The sequence below is a fragment of the Cydia amplana genome, chromosome 16 (assembly GCF_948474715.1).
Source record: "Cydia amplana chromosome 16, ilCydAmpl1.1, whole genome shotgun sequence".
Classification (NCBI taxonomy): Eukaryota; Metazoa; Arthropoda; class Insecta; order Lepidoptera; family Tortricidae; genus Cydia; species Cydia amplana.
In genome coordinates, this window is record NC_086084.1 from 13,333,208 (window position 1) to 13,355,024 (window position 21,817).

Below are 21,817 nucleotides of genomic sequence, written 5' to 3' on the forward strand. Positions count from 1 at the left end.
GAATAACTTGATTATTAATTCTATACGTAACTACATACAAGAGGGTCAATTCTTAAGCCTACTTACCTACCTACATAAATAGTACACTTAAATTAAACGTTTCAAATAAAATCGGAAGCCTGTGACATGGAAGGGCATTAACGATACGGGAATCTTTAGATTGATTCATTGACGAAGACGCATGGTTTGGTTCATATTGTCAAATTATATTAGTTAACTGTAGAGTTAAAGTTTAGTTTTGGCAAATCTGCACGTCACCGTGAATGACACTTTCTAAAAGTGCCTGTTAAAGCCTGCGTAAAGCCTTTCACCTTGTCGAGCAAGGAACCCGCAACTTAGGGAATATTACCCATAAACTCAGGGTATTTGATTTGAATGATACTTATTCTTAAACTTACGTTTGTTATGGTTCCACCTGCTAAGGTGCGCCTAAGAGAATCTTTTATTCGTTCACAAACTAACGTCAAGTTATTTGTGATGAAACCAATATATTATGTACCTATCTAAACCTGCGCAAGGCTGCCATGTTTACACCTGCGTAAGGTGTGCCAAAAGAATCTTTGATTCGTTCACAAACTAACGTCAAGTTATTTGTGATGAAACCAATAATATATTATGTACCTATCTAAACCTGCGCAAGGCTGCCATGTTTACACCTGCGTAAGGTGTGCCAAAAGAATCTTTGATTCGTTCACAAACTGACGTCAAGTTATTGATGATGATATTATAACCTATGTAAGCCTGCGCAAGGCACGTCAGACATATTCACAGAAATATAAATGATATGGTCATAACACAGGCGTGCGAGTAGACCACAATCACAAAAATATTACAAAGATTAAGTTGTAAATATCTCTTTTTAGAGAAAGTAAAAATGGTTTAAAATAATGTTTTGGGTAAAAATCAGTCGAAATAGGCAAGGCTTCGTTATTAGAGTTTTCATTTTTGTTTACCAATCTATTTCAAGGGTCCCGAACACCCTATTGGCTAAACCCGAAATTGGGCTAATTAACTGTGGTAAAAGTGAAAACTGCTTTCCATTTACATAACATTTCTAAAATTATAATAGGTAAAATAAAAACCTAAGATTCCAGGCCTATCTCGACTCATTTTTATTTTAAAGATGAAAAAATCTTTGCACCCTAATATAAAATTGTGGTCTGGAGACGCTAAGCCTCATAACTTGGGTGGCATAGATAATACTAAGAGATTTAGTCACCTAATTTCGACTATAAGCCCAGGCAGAATATTGATAATTAGAATAAGGAGTGGTCAATCCTCCAAGGTCCATACAATCTGTGGACTCTAATTAAATCAGGCTCGGTAAGCTCACGACACGACAGAGCTTACGATTCCATTCTGAAATAAGCTATGTTTACAATATATATTACCCATGGTGTGAAACAAACAGCCTGCTCAAGGTGTACAAAGGGTCCGTTTAACGGCCCTATAAACATCTACAAACCTTTGAAGTCTAGGCCTGCTACAATATGACAGACTAGAAATAAATACATATGATCCCAATGTAACAGCAGCTCACAGTTGCATAAATTATATTTGGCTGGAGAGCACTTGTCTTTCAGTTAACATGTTTACGAGTACCTACCTATGTACACGACATGACCAAGGTTACCTACCTTTTTACATAATTATTATATCCCTGACTGCCATGGTATATTAGGAAAATTATCATATGCTGGCGGTGCTGCACAAGCATGTTTGAAATAAAATATACAAAACTGGCCTAACGGGCGTTTATGAATTATGTATTTTACACCCTTGTGTCTGTATTGTGACCCTGGAAGTTTTAAACCACCTGTATTGTAAGTGCTCCTATGCACGGATTAAGTTTATAATAAACTACCCATGCCCTAACCTCAAGGGCAAGTGCTTCTATGCACGGACCAGATACTGTTATCACTTATTTCACTTATCATGACTTGTCATAGTTTGATACTACACGTTTAATAAATTTAAGACCGTGGAATGTACCCACTACAAAAGGTTTTTAAAAATAGTGACTGAATGGTTTGCACGAACGGTTCTAGCACAGTTTCTGGGCGGTTACGTCTAGGGCATGACCCTCTAGTTCTCAATTTATACAAAATTATAGCATTGTGATACTGTTCGCTTTGCACAATAAAATAGGGGAACAGGAGCACGCCTTGCGAAAAGGCGAAGCTATTTTGAAACGCAAACCTTTCAAAAATAGATTGAAATATATAAATAATTATGTTTTTGGTGTGGAACATGTAATTGTACACCCAAACAAATGCAATCATTTATTATATGTTAGCAAAACTCTGCCAAAGTGTTAGTCTGTCTCTACAGTGTAACCTGAAGGCATGAATGCACATGAATCTCTTGAAACATGGTGGATTAACTAATTTACACCCCGTCTGTGTCTTGCTCCTACCAAATCCACAAGTTGAGGACCTCAACCTATCTAGGCACCCTTCTTGCTCGAGACCTGAAAAAATAATCTCATGCAGTCAAGTGTCGGAAAACCAGGTCCACACTCTTAGCACTACCGTGAATATATCTAAGAAGTCTGTATACTGCCTTCCAGCGGGCTTAGCACGGGCGTATCATATTGCACGTGGTATGATACGTTGTCTTCTAACGTTATTGGTAAATTTGTCATATCGCTGAGCATGGCCCCGAGCTACGATAAGCCTACCACGTCGATATTGAATAAAGTTATCGACTATCATACGATAGTGACCACGACTGTCTATGCGTAGAGCTTATGAAAAATCTATTCAATGGCTGCCCTTATTCATATGTCGGACGTGTGTCGGACATAGTTTGAACATGAATAGTCAATTTTATTACTACACTTCCAAATTGAAAAGTGTTTAAATGAGTGACAGCTTTATACAAATTGACCTACATTATAACATGCACGGATAATCGTGTTTGACAATTGAGTCAATTGACAATAATTTGACATTGACAAGCATCGCGTACGCGCGTGATCAGTGAAAATATCAGAATACAAACCAAGTTGAAGAAAAATACTGATTTGCTGTGAAATCTAAAGAAAATGCCACGCATAATGTAAGTTTCTCTAAAAACCAATAATTTATTTACAGAAAAAGTTATAATTCGTTTGATCATAACTGATTTTGTCATGAATATGTTTTTCAGTCGATTCTTTGACGCAGAAGAAAATGCTAGCAAAATATATAACTCAGCATCCCCTGTTCGCCTACAGGGAGTACAGGGAGGACCATGAGCCTCTCGGAAGCCAGAGATAAGTGCAGTGCTGCATACAAGTTCTATGAGAGCACGATCCGTACAGATCAGTGGCATCAGTGGCAGCAGGCATGGAAGTCGGTAAGTACTATGCTAATAATTAATACAGATCAACCTCATCTCAAACTAAGCAAAGTTTGTAGTATGGATACAAGAAACATCCATAACTTAGCATTACTTAAAACATTCAGTGCCAGCGCGAGCTACGCGCTACGAGTGTAGCCGATAACACGGGAAAAACCGTATGTAGCAAAAAGCGCCTACGAACAGTGAACTCCCCTAGTGAGTCGCTGGCAGTTAATGTGTTAATGTTTGTTGTTTATCTTGTTGATATTAGCCCAAATCCAGTTTCTAACTACCGTTGCAGGTAGGGTCATCAAGTCATCACTGAATACAATTTAGCTGTTAAATGTGTCAATTATCTATAAATTCTATTTTCATTGTCAGACTTGTCGTTAATTGAGCTGCAAAGTTAGAAAAATCAATGTGGCAGCAACCCAGGCTCCGCTAGCAGTGAGCGGTAACTCAACCAATTACCGGGAGAACTGGCTTGTCTAAAATGGATCCAGAAGAATCAAGGATTGGAGATGTAAGTACACCTTTCTTAAACTAAAACCATGAAGAGTTTATTGTGCCATTTAAAACTATTGACACTGATCTTCTACTATGACTATGTTCTACTAAGTGACAAAAGTTTGTTAAAAACTGTTCTATGACTACTATAATTGCATGAAGTTGTCATGGCAACAATGGATGTTGTAAAAGTTGATCCAACTGTAGATTAATTACCTAACTAGAAAGTTCTAGTTTGTTATACTTGTTTTTGGTAAACTAGAGTTAACAACATTGAAAGATACACTACTAAACTACCAATTGACATTTTTTTCACACTGCAGAAAAAGGTCATAATGATTGTAACAACAATTAAAAACTTTGGAACCCGTAGACCTCACTTTCAAAATTGTTTTTTTACCCTGTCTGAATATTGTAGAAGCTGGTTTTGTATGTAAGAATTCAAGTGTATTGACAAAAGAAAAACACCACCACACTTTGTGCCATGAATCTAAGACATAAGGATAAAATATTATTAATATTTAATTTTTACGTACAGTCTAACCGCACAGGTAAAAAGGCATTCGACTGCAGTTTCCAAACCGGCTTTACCTGTGCAGTTGAACTGTACAGTGTACATGCTAAACTGCGCAGGCATAGCCTAGTGTGTATTGCCAGCAGTTTAATTGAAAGATTTAAGTAGGTACTCTTATTTTAAATGTTTTCATTTGCAATACCCTAAGTGGTTTGATTGTATACGTGACAATGGGAAGAATTATGATTTTAGCAGCCTATGTATGTAGGTATGTATGTATGTGTGTGGGTATGTTTGTGTCGTGTATTACCCTAGCATAAAAGCTTAACTACTGAGACAAATATTGTTGAATAAGATGTTCATTGGTATGTTTTTATGCCGCAGGTGGCATAGACTACACTTTAATACATAATAGGTACTCTTTAATAAAATAATAATAACAAAAATGCTTTAAATAACGGATTAATAGTTACTGGAACAAAATTTAATTTATTTTCAGTCGAAACGAAATCGGACCAATGAAACTATAAAATCCCCCTGACTTAAAAACGACAGCTTTCTAAAAATGACATTAATTTCTTATAATTTGCAAATGAACCTCTGTACTAGCCTGCGCCACTATAGAATCATGACCTCATCTAATCTATTTGTTTCTGTTTCAGTCATAACATATTGGAGGACACTCAAGTTATCGAGGACACGATAGAAATTAACTAAAATCTGCAGCCTCAATTATTTAATGACTTATTTAGAAAAGGGATAGTCATAATATTTAGCTATAGAACGAGAGAGTGCGCCAAAAAAAAGTTCTGACTTTCTGCCTGGAACACACTTCTCAGCAGGCACGTCCATGCATTTCGAAGTCAATAGTAAAAGTGTTTATTTGTTAAGCATATGTAGGTGAAACTATTACAGTGGTATTTAAAAGGTTTTTTCTAACAAACCTTTAAGTTGCAATGTATGTATCAAGTACATATTACAAGATAAATTAGACCCCACGTCTCTATTCGATTGAGCTAAAACTTAATATACATTATTTAAGTTGGGTGATAACTGATAACGCAATATTATGGTACCACCGAATATCTGATGATGGACGCAGGATGTGGGCAAAGAAACTCTTTGATATATATAAAGCAACCTAATTTGTGTTTGGGTTTCTTAGAAATTGTTTTTATGAGTAGGTATTAATTGCCTGTTAAGGCCCCAGTACACAATGCGCCATTCTGGGGGACGCATTTATGCGTTAGAGGGAGCAAGTGATATTGCTATCTCATTCTACCGCATGGCTGCGTCCCTTGGTTTGGCCGGCGATGGCCCATTGTGTACAGGGGCCTTTATAGTCGGCAATAAAAACTTTTATCAAAAATATCATTTTTATTTGACAAGATATGTACTTACCACCTTATTCATAAAACTTTACGGACCTGATTTAGTTAAATAATTTTTTATCCCTTTCTTTCAAATACATAAGGGAGCCGGTCTACCTAGCTTTATTTGACGTTCATAAGCGCATTGTAATTATGCCTACTTGAATAAACTATCTTTTATCTTATCTTTATCTAAGTCAAAATGACAGATAAAGACAAACGATTCATAGCTAATTCAGGGCAGTAACACTTTTATGAATAATGCCACTAGGCTAAGCGTATTATGAGACGCAGGCGACGCAGTTCATGCAGCGCAGCACAGAGCAGATTTTGTAAAGTATGGAACGTCCTTACTCTGGAGTGTGCGTACCTAAAGGACGTTCTATACTTTACAAAAATCTGCTCTGTGCTGCGCTGCGTGACCTACGTCGCCTGCGTCTCAGCATACGCTTAAGTTTCCGTCACACAGGCGCGTTTCCCGGGCGGGGCGTGAGCGTTTTATATGTAAAAGCGGCGCGCCCCGCTAACGCCCCGCCCGGAAAACGCGCCTGTGTGACGAAGCCTTTAGCCTTACGGCTTGGCCATGACATTGCTCGACTGGCTTCGGCTAAGGCGACAACCATAGGTTGTAGCGAGACACAGCGATCGGACCTTTCGTTCCCATCTAGCCTTCCCTGCCTTAGCCGGAGCCAGTCGCGCAATGTGGCCAACGCGTTAGTATTTTTATAGTTTACCCCGCGACATCATTAGTAGTTTGTTTCAGTTCTTATAAATTGAAATATATGTCATACACTAAAGATAAAGTGATCAAGTCCACCGGTGGCCAAGGCTGGAAACGAGGCAGGGTACGCGGCTAACGTCCCAAATTCTCTTATGTAAGTACATATATATGTTTTGACGACCGGTCTGGTCTAATGGGTAGTCACCCTGTCTGTGAAGCCTCGGTCCTGGTTCGAATCCCGGTAAGGGCATTAATTTGTGTGATGAGCACAGATATTTGTTCCCGAGTCATGGATGTTTTCTATGTATTTAAGTATTTGTATATTATATATATTAGTCTAAGAGCTTAATATATATAATCCACTCGTACTTTTCGCAATCGTACTTTTTGTACTCTGTCACAGAATAAATAATAGTACTACCCTGTTCGATTACGCCTAGGTATGTGTTAAGAAAAAGTAGAAGACATATACAACTATGCGTGAAGCAATTGTGAGTCAGGTGGAATTTGCTCATGGTCTTCCTGCAGGCGCTCAAGTGGTTTGTGTACTTTCATCACCTGACACTACTATTCCCCCAAATAAAACGCCTGGCATTGTTATATTTGAATTAAATATATAATTAGCTATGATATCATTTTACAACCCCTTTGTTGCCCATCCACTCACACACCCACCGCTGAACTGCTGCCATGCTGGATTAATTAATAATGATAGTATGGCCCACTAACTAGAGGGATTACGTTGCTCTATAAATTGCATAAGTACCTATTTCCGTGGCTAACTCTCCGGTTATATCGTTGTCTGAGTACTCTGAGTGTGTCTGAGACCAAAACACTTTTTCCCTTTTCAGGTCATTACTATGTATACCTATACATTACGGCCCTCGCTCCGAGCCGTTCCTGGTGCAAAAGCTGCCCATAGTAATCCAGCGTTGAAAAGTTGCTAGCATCATGGGCACTTTCGCACCGGGGACGACAATTAATGATTTGTTTGTATACCATAATTTAATGTGAAAATAAACTTGGTTTATCTTTTTGGCAATAGTTGTGTTATTTACCCATTTATAATATTCTCTCCAGCAGCACAGAGCCGATATTGTTAAGAGCCCATCAACGTGCACACTAGCGCCACTGCTAAATAATCGTGATTATTTCAAATTAACGTCAGGTATTTAAAAAAGGGGGCCGCTACGTACTGTATTTTGTATTTGGGGCATTATCTATGAAAAGGGACCTTATTGTCGATGGCGCTTACATCGCGCGGCATTATATTTATATCGGAGCATCTTTAATAATGACGTAAGCGCCATCGACAATAAGGTCCCTTTTCATAGATTCCGTCACATTTAAGTACCTCTTGAATACATCAAACTAGTTTTTATGTTGCTGGATTCTTCAATCTATGCGTCCAAAGTTAAAACGGCCGTTTTTGTTTTAAGTTCATAGATCGGCGAATCCAGCAACATAAAACTAGTTTGATGTATTCAAAAGTTACTTTAATACTATGTAGATACAATACGTAGCGGCCCCCTTTAAAAAAATCTTTCGTTAAATTTAAATTATCACGATTATTTAGCAGTGGCGCTAGTGTGCACGTTGACGGGCTCTTAACTTACCTAGTAATGTAATGGACCCTATAATGGACGTGGAACCGGTAATAGGACATAAAACCACAAATCCTCTAAAATAAGTATGTAAAAGTAGTTTATAAACACTGGCAATATTTTACCATAAATAAGAGTCATAGAGCTGTTTAAGTTTGACTTTTTATTAATTTCGGTTACTTTTTAAGAAATTGGCGCCAACCGAAAAGTTGTCGTGTCACTGGAAAAAATAACCAGTAAGAATTCTTAACAACTTCGCTAAGAGAGATGAGTTCATATATTACATTTTAATTAATTATTACTTGGTGTAAACTAGAATGTGTTTTGTTAATTGCATTTACCATGAGATAAGGTATACAACACATTATGTTGTGACTCTAGAGATGTATAAAAAATAGTGGTATTTTGCCCAATCCCATTATAGGAGCTGTAAAACTGCATACCTCCTATGATGGGATAATTTACATAATGATGCTTGCCATGGCGTAATTTCATGTTTAAACAATACAGAAGTATAATGTAGTTACTCGTAATACGAACTATGTCAGGAGGTCTCCTCGGACTTCGGATAAATTAATATCGTTTTTACAAAATTTTATTTAACTTGCCCTGTTAGTCTGTATACAGGGTGGATTTTCTTTTTGGGTCAGTGAGGGCAGCTACCAGATCCCGTGCTGCGACGAGAAAACGGTCTTAGAAAACCTTCCCTCGATTTCAAATTAATGAAGATTGGCTTTTACAGATTTTGGAAAAAACATACAGGGTGCGAGAAAAAGGTAATTTTTGATAAACTTTTTTTTTATGCCAATCGATCCCATTCCTATTGAGGATCAAAAGCTTGTATGGAACTAAAAAAAAAATTCCGGCTAGAAAAGCCACAAATCGAGGAAAACTTTTCCCATACAATTTGTATGAAAATGAAAACTTTTATTTTTCACATGCTATTTTTCTATGCCAATTGATTCCATTCCTATCTAGTATCAATAGTTTTTTTGGGGCCAAAATTAAATTTTACATTTTCTCCATAGTAAATGTATACCGTAAGTAAAAGTTTTCCTAGCATAATAGAGCATTTAGGAATATTCTTATTTAACCTTTTGACCGCCACCATAGAGAAATATAGTAAGACAAGAGTGCTCACTCCATACATCAGCAGACTATTAATTTCAGTGTCTACATCTAGCATCGAGTAGCGGAACTATCAGTACTGCTACTTGACAGTAGATGTCGCACCGACCGGAAAGTCTTATCTCAACAGCATAAGACTTTCCTGTCGGTGCTACATCTATTGTCAAGTAGCAGTACTGATAGTTCCGCTACTCGATGCTAGATGCTAATAGTCTTTTTGGTACTGAAACTGATGTATGGAGTGAGCACTCTATGTATTTTTTTCTCTATGCCGCCACAGACTAACTAGATGCGTCTTTAAATAAGAACGTGCTTAAAATGCTTTAATTATACTATAGTGTATATATATGAAAGTCGGATTAAATACATTTAGAAGCTATAAGTAGTAACAGTGACAGATTTTGTACGCTAAAATGAAAAATAAGAATAAGCGACACCTACATGCGGGGAATGCTGTTTTGTATGAAGATTGACCATAGAAAAATAGGTAAATAGATTAGGTAGGTATTTGTGTGATAGTAAAACATAGTTGGTTATAGGCGAAATAAGTATTTATTAAGCTGGCTCGCACGCGCACATTCTCAAGAGCCCATCAACGTGCACACTAGCGCCACTGCTAAATAATCATGATTATTTCAATTTAACGAAAGATATTTAAAAAAGGGGGGCCGCTACGTACTGTATCTTGTATTAAAGTACCTTGTGAATATATCAAACTAGTTTCTATGTTGCTGAATTCGTCAATCTATAAACTCAAAACAAAAACGGCCGTTTTAACTTGGACGCATAGATTGACGAATCCAGCAACATAGAAACTAGTTTGATGTACGAGTATTCAAAAGGTACTTTAATACAAGATACAATGCGTAGCGGCCCCCTTTTTTAAATATATTTCATTAAATTGAAATAATCACGATTACTTAGCAGTGGCGCTAGTGTGCAGGTTGATGGGCTCTTAACAACAGCCGGTTTTGTGCATGATGCTTAGGAAGTCCTCGGGGAGCGCCTTCCTTAATTTCCCCCTGTATCCACGAGAAGTTTTCTGGAAGAAAAATAAGGAAATAAGTAACAACAGGTTCATGTGGCAGCTATGAATGAAATATTTTCACATGAGTGCAGGCTATTTGCACCCAAAATATAGCTACTAGTAACTAATCGACGGGAACGACCATTTCGGGGAATAATATCCATTGGTTTTTATATATATTATCCGCTAGTTTTTATATATATGTATTATCCATTGGAGTCTCGTGAAGAGCAATATGAACGCTTACTGATGCACACCAAAAATATGAAAGTTAAGTTTTGTCCTAGACTCGAGGTTGCTGCTTGCTGCGCATTCCGCTAGTCATCAAGCAATAGGCATGTATTATTTTTTTTGAATAAAAATATGACTAAGTATGTTTGTCAACAATGCAGCACATTAGAACTAGAACTGGATGCCTTAGTTAAACCTTAAATGCATTCCCAGATTATGATATGATATGATATGATTTATTTATCTCACAATATACAATTTCACTTAAAATTACACATGGTAGATTTTCAGGAATTTATATTGTGATTGTCAGTTTTTTTCACATAATGAATAATTGAATATGAAGAATAACAGTATGTATCCTAGACCCAGTAACTACTTAACATAACTATCAAACAATAGTTACCTATCTCATTGCACAATACAGCCACACTCATACTTATTCAAAAAAGTTACTAAGACACGCCTAGTGGAACGTCACAGTTTTTTATGTCTAGTAAGTACTTAATTCAGTGCTCAAGAGAACTTACCTTCTGTGTGCAAGTTGCTCGAGAAAGGTATTGACTTACAGTAGTCTGGCCAATGGACAAGCCATCATCTTGACTAGTCCCGCGTTGGTAGTTGCCATCAGCTACCAGTATTACAGCTAATACTGTTAAAACCTAAAACAAATAAGAACATAGATGTAATATTTGTACCTAGGTAAGTAGACTTTCCCCTTTAGGTTAGGATATGAATGTTGAGGTAAAAAGTGGCTTAAATAAGTAACCTCTGTTAGTAAGTATAAGATTGTGCAACAGAATATCTTAACATACTAATTTTTACAATTATAATATGAGATAGTATTTAAGAGTTTAGTAGCATTGTCATTGAGACGCCTGTCTTACATGGAATACATATTAACTTTAAAGAAACACTACAATTTTATTAAGCTTTACCTTTAAGGTGTTTTGGTAATCCATCACCGTTTTGAGACTCTGCGTTAAGTTCGGCACATAAATGCACTGCACACTCCTTACACTCTGTAAATATGCCGAAACTCTTCGTCTGGCATATCAAACGGTTTCCAAGCGTTTCTTAAAGCTATGCACGAGATTTTTCGACGCTTTGTTTCTTCAACAGCAGCCGCGAGTAGGAATAATAAAATTTGACTTCCCTGCAAATAAAATATTGACTATATTATATAAAGCGGAACATTGTAACTAATAACTCTCAATATAATCATAGAAAAACGGATATTTACCTGTAATTTGTATTTGTAATAGGTTTATTCACTAGTTTTGCTTTCACGACAAGGCTTATCGTCACCTAAGAAGCACTTAGATAAAATTAACTAAGTTGAACTGTCAAAATGGGATAATATGTCAAATTATCCAACCCCCATGTTATGCAAATTGTCTTCTGTCATCTACCGCTGTCAAATGTGGATAACTCCATATATCGTCTGCTACCATAGTATGCATGATAAAACCGTCGGTAACTAACGTTTTATTCACATATTTTATACCATATTGCGTGATAACTGCTACCGTGCTAAGCCCACAGGAGGCGGGATGTTAATAGACTAGCCTATATAGTAGGCCAGAGATATAGTATACAAAAGCACACTGGCCCAAATCCAGTAATATTATATGCACTTCAGAATACAAAATAATTGACTATTCTGCGTATATTTGATATCAAAAAGTTACAATTACCTACCCTTAGGTCATAAGGAGGATAAATATACATAAATATCAAATATATTCGACAAAGTGTTGACCCTAGCATTGGATAAAATAGGTTCCTCTTAAACGGCATCTGCGCTGTTGGCTTTGGGCCCACGGGTGCCCGGCAAAAGGTCGGGGACCCCATGGTTCCGCACAGTTATTGCAAATAATGTAAAATCACAAAATAAACACAAATTTTCATTTTGGTTAAAAACACATATGCGATGAGCTAAGGTTTCGAATTAAGTACCTTATTCTTAATCTGGAAAGAGAAGACTGAATATTCAGAATTAAGCTATGTCTATGAATGGTTTACATAAATTAAGCCACTTTAGCGTTCAGAAACAATCAAGTTTATGTCTACTAGTAGGCACCAGATAAGGTAAACTACTCATACTGCATATATAGACAACAATGAGTACAATTAAGGTCACTTGATGATAGCTAAACATGAATATAAGCAGAATGAGCTGCACCTATACAAATATCATTGATAAAGCTCTGTGGCAATTCTACATTTACCATTTGAACGCCAAGAGCACCAAAAAGCGTCGTAACTAGTGCCCACATGAGTATTATGATATGGCTTAAGCTCTCAAAGTAACCTTCACAATTTTAAGTAAGGTTTGTTTAAGTCCATTAGCTCGCGTTCGCGTTAGTAAAGCGTACAAACGATTAAATGCATTTTATAGCTATAACCAAATAAATAGCTCACACTGGCTCACAGTCATTAAAATAATTCAGTAAAATCATTAAAAGTATTCCCTATGACATTTTATTAAGTACCTACCCAATATTAACTTTGTGGGTAGTGATAGTGATATAACGAATATTTAAAATATTCGTCTACTTAATCCTAAGGGATTCTGGAAATAAGAAAGGTCTTGTCCTTGTTATATCCTGCAACTGCTTACCTTACTAGATAATTATTATCAAATTTGTCAATAATTGGGAGTTATAAATAAAAACTACTCGAGTACTTTATGATTTTTATCTTTTCATATTTTAATTACATCACTCCATATCACAGATGTTGTATGCTCCCTGAAGAGTAGACTGACTTATCTTCTTTTACATAGTCTCACATACATATAATTAAGTACTATAGCACCCTTGTGGTGACTCACTTATTTTCGTTGAAAATTTATAAGTACCTACATTAAATACGTATATAAAATGGAAAGTTAGTATCATAATATAATGGTATATAAAATTGTATGCTTTACTAAATACCTCTCTCCTCACATGTATTAAAATAAAGGGTGTACTACATAATTAATTAATTAATTAAACACTCCTAATAAAATAATATTACATATACATAATATGTAAGTACATGTATAATCACATTGGCTTGGCGTCTTCCCACCACCAGGCGATAACAAACACGTCTCAATATATTACTTTAGGTTCCGAATATCGGTACAGTTGTTTAATGACAGCGTTTTACACAAAAATAAAACGCTAATTAAATAACTTACCATATTCGGAACCTAAAGTTTTAATCCTGCCTGGTGTAAATATGTATAATTTTGAGACAATGAGGTAATTTGCGTTTGTTTCTAACTGTCAAAATTGTCAAACGCAACTGCCTGAAGTGGTGGGGGTGTGGGAGAGAGATGGACGTATATGCTAGAAAAGGACAATACGACTAACTACAGTGTTGCCACTCTCAATATATTACTTTAGGTTCCGAATATGGTAAGTTATTTAATTAGCGTTTTATTTTTGTGTAAAACGCTGTCATATGTTGATTAAAACCTGTGAAAAAGGTCAAAGTTTTTATAATTGCAAGCATCGTATGTATCCCCAGGATGAGGATCACTAAGTAAGTCATCAAAACATAGCGAAACATAAATTTTTTCATTGAATTTGTAACGAAACAACAACGAAGAAAATTGACCGAATAATATAAAATACACGGATAATTCTTACTGTTTTCACTAAAGCAAAAACCAAGTGTATTTAACATGAAATAGGAATAGATTCCGCACATTGTTAAGTATATTATAGTAAATATTTTTAAGGAATAATCTTTATTTTGTTGCGCTCGTTATTTGACAGCGCCGACCACGTTGCGAACGCTAGGCGGCGCTGCCATCGTGCACGGTGCCAATCTTGGGTGCCAATAGAAAACTGAAGTGTCAGACGCCTCGGATTCGGACCGATCTGTGACTTGATTATGCGAATGCGAGTCCTAAATTGATCAGATGTCGATGTTTTCGGCGATTCCAAAATTGTTCAGTATGACTCGCAAAGTATGGCTATGTGTTATAAATAAAAATATGTTGTCATTTTTTTTACTAGGGATAATTAATTGTTAATAATTTTAACTAACGTTTGCGTTTGTGTCTCAAAGCTTAAGAGTACCTAATATCAGTTTAACTCCGACTCCAACGGCAAAATGTGACTAGTACTTCTACCGTACTGTAGGTACACTAAACAAAACCTATTATGCACCCATTCAAAAGTTAGCACAACTCGCGCATTCAACTTAAATGCGCAACTTGTGAGTTCGGACGGCGTCCGTCAGATGGCGGAATGAGATTACGAGTGTAGTACTTATACAATGCATGCTTCAAGTTAAATGTTATTTCATTTAGTACGTGCTGGGCTCGCTCTAACTTATATTGCGACGCTAGATTGAATTGAACTAGCTTTTGCCTGCAACTTAGCATGGAATCATGATGATGATGATTGATCCTATGTCCTTTTCCGGGCCTCAAACTATTTTTATAGGTACTAAATGTAGTTTTATTTAAACTGACATAACATTTAACTTGAAACTGCATACATAATGCGTTCACTGCATACATATGAACAGCGAAATTTCAAAACATCGTTCACAATTCTTGGAATGTAACAAAATAATTTTCACGAAGTGCCAATAATACACAGTGGTCCATATTTTCGATTGAGGAATAGAAGAAGACTTTTTTTTCTCAAGGATATTGGCAACGGTGTCTTGACACTACGTGGAATGTAAAACTGCTGTTAGGATTATTATAATTGCTAACTAGGTTGGTAGCATCCGTTGACCGGCCACCCTGCAAAAAGTGTCCGGCGACCGCGTAGATGTAATAAGCGCTTCTGTCAGGGATGTTGCGAATATCCGCATCCGCATCCGCAACCGCGGAACTTCCGCATTATTTTCAACATCCGCATCTGCATCCGCATCCGCATAAAATCGATACGGATTTAATGCGGATGCGGATGTGGAACAGGTCGGTACAGGAACGTCTTAGCATCGGCGTAAGTGCTAGACTGCTAGGTAATTTAGTCATTAGTACTTAGTACTAGTATTTATTCTGTGTCATTAGCCAAAAAAAACTATTAGAAATTAGCAGTCGAGCGTGAGTGGGACTTAATGCACGGAACCCTTGGAACGCGAGTCCGACTCGCACTTGGCCGGTTTTTTGAAATAAAAATGACTAAAATGTAATATTTGACGTTTTTTATGTACCTATCTTGACATCCGCATCCGCATCCGCGGATGTCAAAAAATCGGCATCCGCAACATCCCTGAGTCCAAAGTGTCCAAACCATGGACCGGAACCGGTTTTTTGCAAAAACTTCGAAGTGACCATAGTTTTCGAATTATTTTATACACAAAATGTAGGACTCAGTTGTGTTTTATTATTAGATTGCCCAATTAGAAATGAAATAATTAGCAAAGAACGAAAAATACCATTTTCGTTCCCATACAAAAAATACCGGTATCCGATCCCTGGTCCAAACTCCGAACGAGTTGAATGCGCAAGTTGTTGCGCAAACTTTTGAATGGCGGCATAATAGGTTTTGTGTCCAGTATCCAGTGGTAGAAGTGGTCACGTTTTGGTTTAATGCTGTGACGGTTGAATTTAAGTTTTAAGTCGATTATGTAATAGATTGTTCGTCCAAATATTAATAGATGTGATTAGGATCGATGATTGTTTAAAATTTACGTGTTTAATTTAATTGTTTAAGTATTTCTGTTAGGCCCACAATGCCCACATGCACCATCTCACTAACCCAGGGTTAACCGGTTAAACCTGGAATTATTAGTACAATTTTTTACACTGTGTTAACGTGGTGTTAACGGTTTAACCGTTAGTGGGATGGCACAAGTGGCGCTTAATTGTATAACTTTGACTTACCGTAAAACGGGGTGACTTTAGTAAATTTTGGGGATAGTTTTAAAACAGCCACTAAATTAGCATTATTCATTATTTTCACGAACTGTTCGTGTAACAAGTTAGATTATTATACATTCTTGTTTACCTGCTACTAAAAATTCCGAATAAAAATATGTTACGTCTGAAAATCTGAAATATCGAAGTCGCCCCTGCATTTCAAAGTCACCCCAGTTTACCGTATACTTGCATTTTTGATGTAAACTGTAAATTTTGTATGTTTATATTGTGATTTGACAGGATGGTCACAAAACTACATTAACCTGAATAAAAAAATGGGTTATCACTCAAAAATCCTTCCACCTCCGAGGCGTAGACCACCAACCACCACCTCCATACAAGCACTACTTACATCCATCCCCCTCTTCCCCAGGCAAAGTGGACGAGAAAGCAACCCAGCTGCACGCCATCGCGTCGCTAAAGGTGCTGCTGGAAGCCACAAAGCCGGCGGCGGGCGGCGCGGGCGCGGCGTCGGCGCGGAACGCCGCCGCCGCCGCCAAGGAGACGCCGCTCGACCTGCCCAACGGAGGCGTGCAGGATGTACATTTAGATGCTATAGAAGAGGTAATTTATTAAAATATTTCTGTATATTTTACAGGCTAGCCATTGGACAAAGCCGAAATGTACCTACATATACATTAGGGTATTTAGAAACAGTGTACAAAGTATCATAACAATTGGTGTAGCGGTTACAAAGAAATTAACAAATTACGATTTTTATGTGTTAGTAGCTCCTGAGGTTATAAATAAGGTAAACGAACTGATGGTGCTCGACGCGGTCCGAGTACATGTCATCTTGAAACTTAAGTCATTGTCAATAGAGGTGACAGCAGGGTGCCATCTATTGGGCATTAGCATGTCGAGCACTAGTACGTTTACCTTACGTCCCAGTTGACAATGGCCTTTTCTGAGAGAGATCTGCCAGCCTATTATGGATAGCTTTATCCATCTTTATCCACGTGATAAAAAAACTGTCACTGTTTAACACCGTGGGAAAGAAAGTGACGGACACCGTTTTATCACGCTGTCACGTAGACAAGAACGACCATCATATCCGTACTGACTATAGTCAGCAAGCCCAAAGCGGGATGGAGACTTCGCATTTCTAAAATTATTGTTACTATTTAGTGTAGTCGGACTCAATGTTAAAAGTGTACGATTTAGAGGATTCTGAATTAAGTAATATGAGTGAAGCACTTTACGAGTACAGTCAGCAGCAGAAGTTGCTAAGCGGGCGAGTCGTTCATAATTACCTTGACGCGCTTTTATTCTCTAAACAATAAAGTCGCGTCAAGATTATTTTGAACACCTCGCACACTTAGCAATTATTGATCTGACTGTATCTAGACTAAAAAGTACTAAGTACTTCGCTAACCTATCACTGTTGTCCCCAGATAGGGGACCTGGAGGAGGACACGACGCCATTGGACATGTCGTGGCCCTCCGGGTTCCGCAAGCGACTGACCTACCTGTTGGTCGCGCCCATAGTCTTCCCATTATGGATCACCCTCCCGGACACTAGGACTCCGAGAGGTACGTCACATGACTATAGTCACACGTTGGACATGTCCAGACTGACCTACCTGTTGGTCGCGCCCATAGTCTTCTCATTATGGATCACTCTCCCGCGGACACTAGGACTCCGAGAGGTAGCCACGTCACATGGTTTGACGTCTGAGGACATATTTTGGGGTTCCGGCCTGCTTACCTGTTGGTCGCGCCCATAGTCTTCCCATTATGGATCACTCTCCCGGACACTAGGACTCCGAGAGGTACGTATAGTCACACGAGGACACATCTTGGGGTTCCAGCCTGACCTACCTGTTGGTCGCGCCCATAGTATTCCCATTATGGATCACTCTCCCGCGGACATTAGGACTCCAAGAGGTACGTCACATGACTAATAGTCACACGGGGACAGATCATGGGGTTCCGGATTGACTTAGTTATACCTAAGTCCTTTCTATTAGGGGACATCTACTGAGCATTATTAAGTAGTAGAATGTACTATCATTACTTCTAACAAACTATTCTTCTATTGTCGATGTCGCCTGGCTGACAGGATAGAATTCCAAACAGACAAACGGACAACAAAAAGTAATCCTATAAGGGTTCCATTTTTTCCTTTTAAGGCACGGAAAACTAAAAAAAATGTTGATCCATCCAAGTATAATTATGCATTTCATTTCATAGTTAGGGTCACTACAACCATCAACGGTCGACCGCTCTTATTTCTGTTCGCAACTGATTTATGTCCTTTATGTTTCCCTTGATGAATGACCGTTTGGCGTGAGAAAGCTTACCGACTTGACTTTCCGTTTTGTTATATTTCCTGGTCATTTGCGTCTACAATGTTGTAGCAAAATAATAATAACAAATGGCGTTATTCATAAACGGCTGCTAACCTAATCAGTTGATGATCGTCGTTTGTCCCTATCTGTTGTTATGCCATAGAGAGGGACAAACGACGATCACCAGCTGATTAACTTAGCAGACGTTTATGAATAACGCCGTTAGTACCTATGGTCGTTCAGCTCAAATACAAGTTATAAATTCATATCAACGGTGACACCGAACATTTTTTTAATATTTTTTTATTTAAAAACATAGCGACAATTAAGCGACAAGATTATTCTTAAATGCTTTTCTTAAGTCTTATGGACAACACGTATTTACTTTTCTTGACGGTTAACGCATCACCAATCTTTAGTTAATTTTCACAGACGAAAATCGTACCATCTCTAATTTCTAAATTGCCCGTTATACTACTAAATAAATAATAAACGAATGATAAAGCTCACAAACCTCAAGAAAATTAGTGTATGGCCTGAGTGGTGGACGCTCGAGTTAGGCGGGGCGGGGCGTGCGGCGTGCATGTTAAACAAATGCAAACGTATAGTAGCGGCCTTAGTGCACGCGCTCAAATCACTTGTGAGCCCGACGCCACGCTGCACGCGCCGCCGAACGCTCCGCTTCGAGCGTCCACTCAGGTCTTACACTTAGGTACCTACAATCTACATACCTATATTAAAAAAAAACAGTTGCTTTGTATTGCATGATCTCCAAGTGGCCCATTTCAGAAACTTTCATCTTTACCTATTTATGCATATCGTAGAACTTGGATGGCATCAAGCGTTATGCTGCCAACTTACTGAACATTACTAAGCATATTCCAAACTTTAAACGCAGCGCCGGGATAACCTCGTTTACTGAAGTCGGGCTGGAAGCTTTTTAAGCTTGTTTTGAGCTCTAGCTGATCTGATTTCAAGCTTGCTTATTAAGCTTTGTTATAAATTTAAGAAAGGACGTCTAGTCTAATTGTGCTGATATAATGTGATTTTATCGCAAAAAGAAAAGTTTTTCAGAGGATTAAAGTGATCCATCCTGATAAATTCGCGCAGGCTGAGACTTGAATTTAATTGATTAGAAATAAACACATAAGAATACTGGAATAGTGTCGCTACTATACGAATCTTAGTGTTTCTTTACCTATGGTTAGATTAGGAGAAAAATAACGCACGTGTAGGTATCATAAGTACTTGATTTTGCTTACCTATGCATTATGTAGTGTACGGGATTAATCAAAAAATGCCTACTAATGCTCAAAATCTTACAAATTTAAACTATGCAGCTTATATTATACAACTACATATCGTCAGGTGACAAGCAAAAGTCAGTAATTACTAAAAAATATTTAAACAAAATTAACCTTCTTTTCGTACTAATATGGTTCACTATGGCTATGAACTGTGGTACTTAGTGAGTTTTGCTTGTCACCTGACGATATACCTACAGGTCACTTCTACTTACAAGAGCTTACCTAAATATTTTTTTACCTGTAATATGATACTAAATAATCGAAATACGTGGTCACTGATCACTAACCTACCCTTTTTCTTTCCAGGGAAGAATCTATTCCCCCTAACGTTTATAGGATCCATAGTATGGATCGCGTTCTTCTCGTACCTCATGGTGTGGTGGGCAAACGTGGCCGGCGCGACGGCGCACGTGCCCCCCGAGGTGATGGGGCTCACGCTGCTGGCGGCGGGCACGTCGGTGCCCGACCTCATCACGTCGGTCATCGTGGCGAGGAAGGGCTTCGGAGATATGGCGGTCTCCAGCTCAGTGGGCAGCAATATTTTTGATGTCACTGTTGGGTGAGTCGCTTTATACCTTTTACAGTACATCTGGTTCCATTACGACACCCTGTGCTATAATAAGCACATTACGTAACTATTAAGTCGAAAATTTAAGGGTCATTTATCCTGTACGATAGGTACACGTGCGAATTAGGTAATTCGGAACTCGTGTCCATTTAAAACACTATTCCGTCGTGTTTTAAAATTCGCCACTCGTCGCGAGTTTCCAATTTTTCGCAATTGTATCGTAAATAATTATTAATGTGTGTTCTTTTCACGTGAATGGTGGTCAACAGTCGTCGATGCCTCGAAAGAGCAGAAAAAATCGTTCTCGAAAAAAATGACAAAAGATGACTAAAAGTTTGGTTAGCAGCCTTAGGCCCACTTGCACCATTCTACTAACCCGGGATTAAGCGGTTAAACCGTTAACCTAGCGTCAAATTGTACTGGTAACCATGGTACCGCCAGGTTTAACCGGTTAACCCCGGGTTACTGGAATGGTGCAAGTGGGCCTTACACACAGAGATAATAAGTGGTTAATCCTTCTAATGAACTGAGGCGAAAATATTTTAAAGCACATCGTTACATGATTACCGACAATTCAAATGTCCCTTTTTCCTGATTTCTTCACCAAACTGCTTACGGTAAGGGCTGAAAAAACAATCTATATGGTAATGGTAAACTAATGCAATAATAAGCAAATAATATGGCTTTAAAATGTTTGGTCTATGTCACAGTTGCATAACGCCATCCAAGCACGGTAAATCAGCACGCACACGTGTGTTTGATGCCTCAATATGACTAAGTAAGTACATATTGATGCATCAAACATCTAGCCATCAGTATAGAGCAGACATTGAATTGACTTTTGAAAAGATGTGTGCCATAAAAAATACAAAACGACATTCAGAAATCGAGATACATAAAGCTTACTTTTATTTATAAGATTATTTTAAGTTTTGTAATGCATGTAGTTAGTTTTATTGTTAACAACTTAATTATATGCGGACCCTCGGTCACAGGCAGACCCCTAGTATACAAAATTACATAATCAGTTCCACCACCGTCTAGAACCCAGCCATATAGGTCTGTAGAAGTATAGGTATTCCGATAACGAAGTTGGGAGAGCTCGCGATGCACATTTTTAAACAACCCGTCGGGGATCTTAACAATCGCCAAGTGCTGGCGAGCGGCCAGCGCTAGTGCTGTGCCGCTACGTTCCTGGGAACATTCCGGAATATTCAACATTAGCTACCCGCCCCGGCTTCGCCCGGGTTAAAAAATTATACATAAACCTTCCTCTTGAATCACTGCCCTATCTATAAAAAAAAACCGCATCAAAATCCGTTGCGTAGTTTTAAAGATCTAAGC

At 38.0% G+C, this 21,817-nt stretch overlaps 1 protein-coding gene across 1 annotated transcript in view; it reads left to right on the forward strand.

Annotated features, from left to right (window-relative positions):
* LOC134655123 (sodium/potassium/calcium exchanger Nckx30C) overlaps positions 1-21,817 on the forward strand; it is a 106,519-nt gene that overhangs the window by 72,362 nt on the left and 12,340 nt on the right. The window contains exons 4-6 of the mRNA XM_063510583.1: positions 16,681-16,871; positions 17,702-17,840; positions 20,212-20,464. Coding sequence (XP_063366653.1) covers positions 16,681-16,871; positions 17,702-17,840; positions 20,212-20,464 — 583 coding nt within the window. The remainder of the gene's footprint in view (positions 1-16,680; positions 16,872-17,701; positions 17,841-20,211; positions 20,465-21,817) is intronic.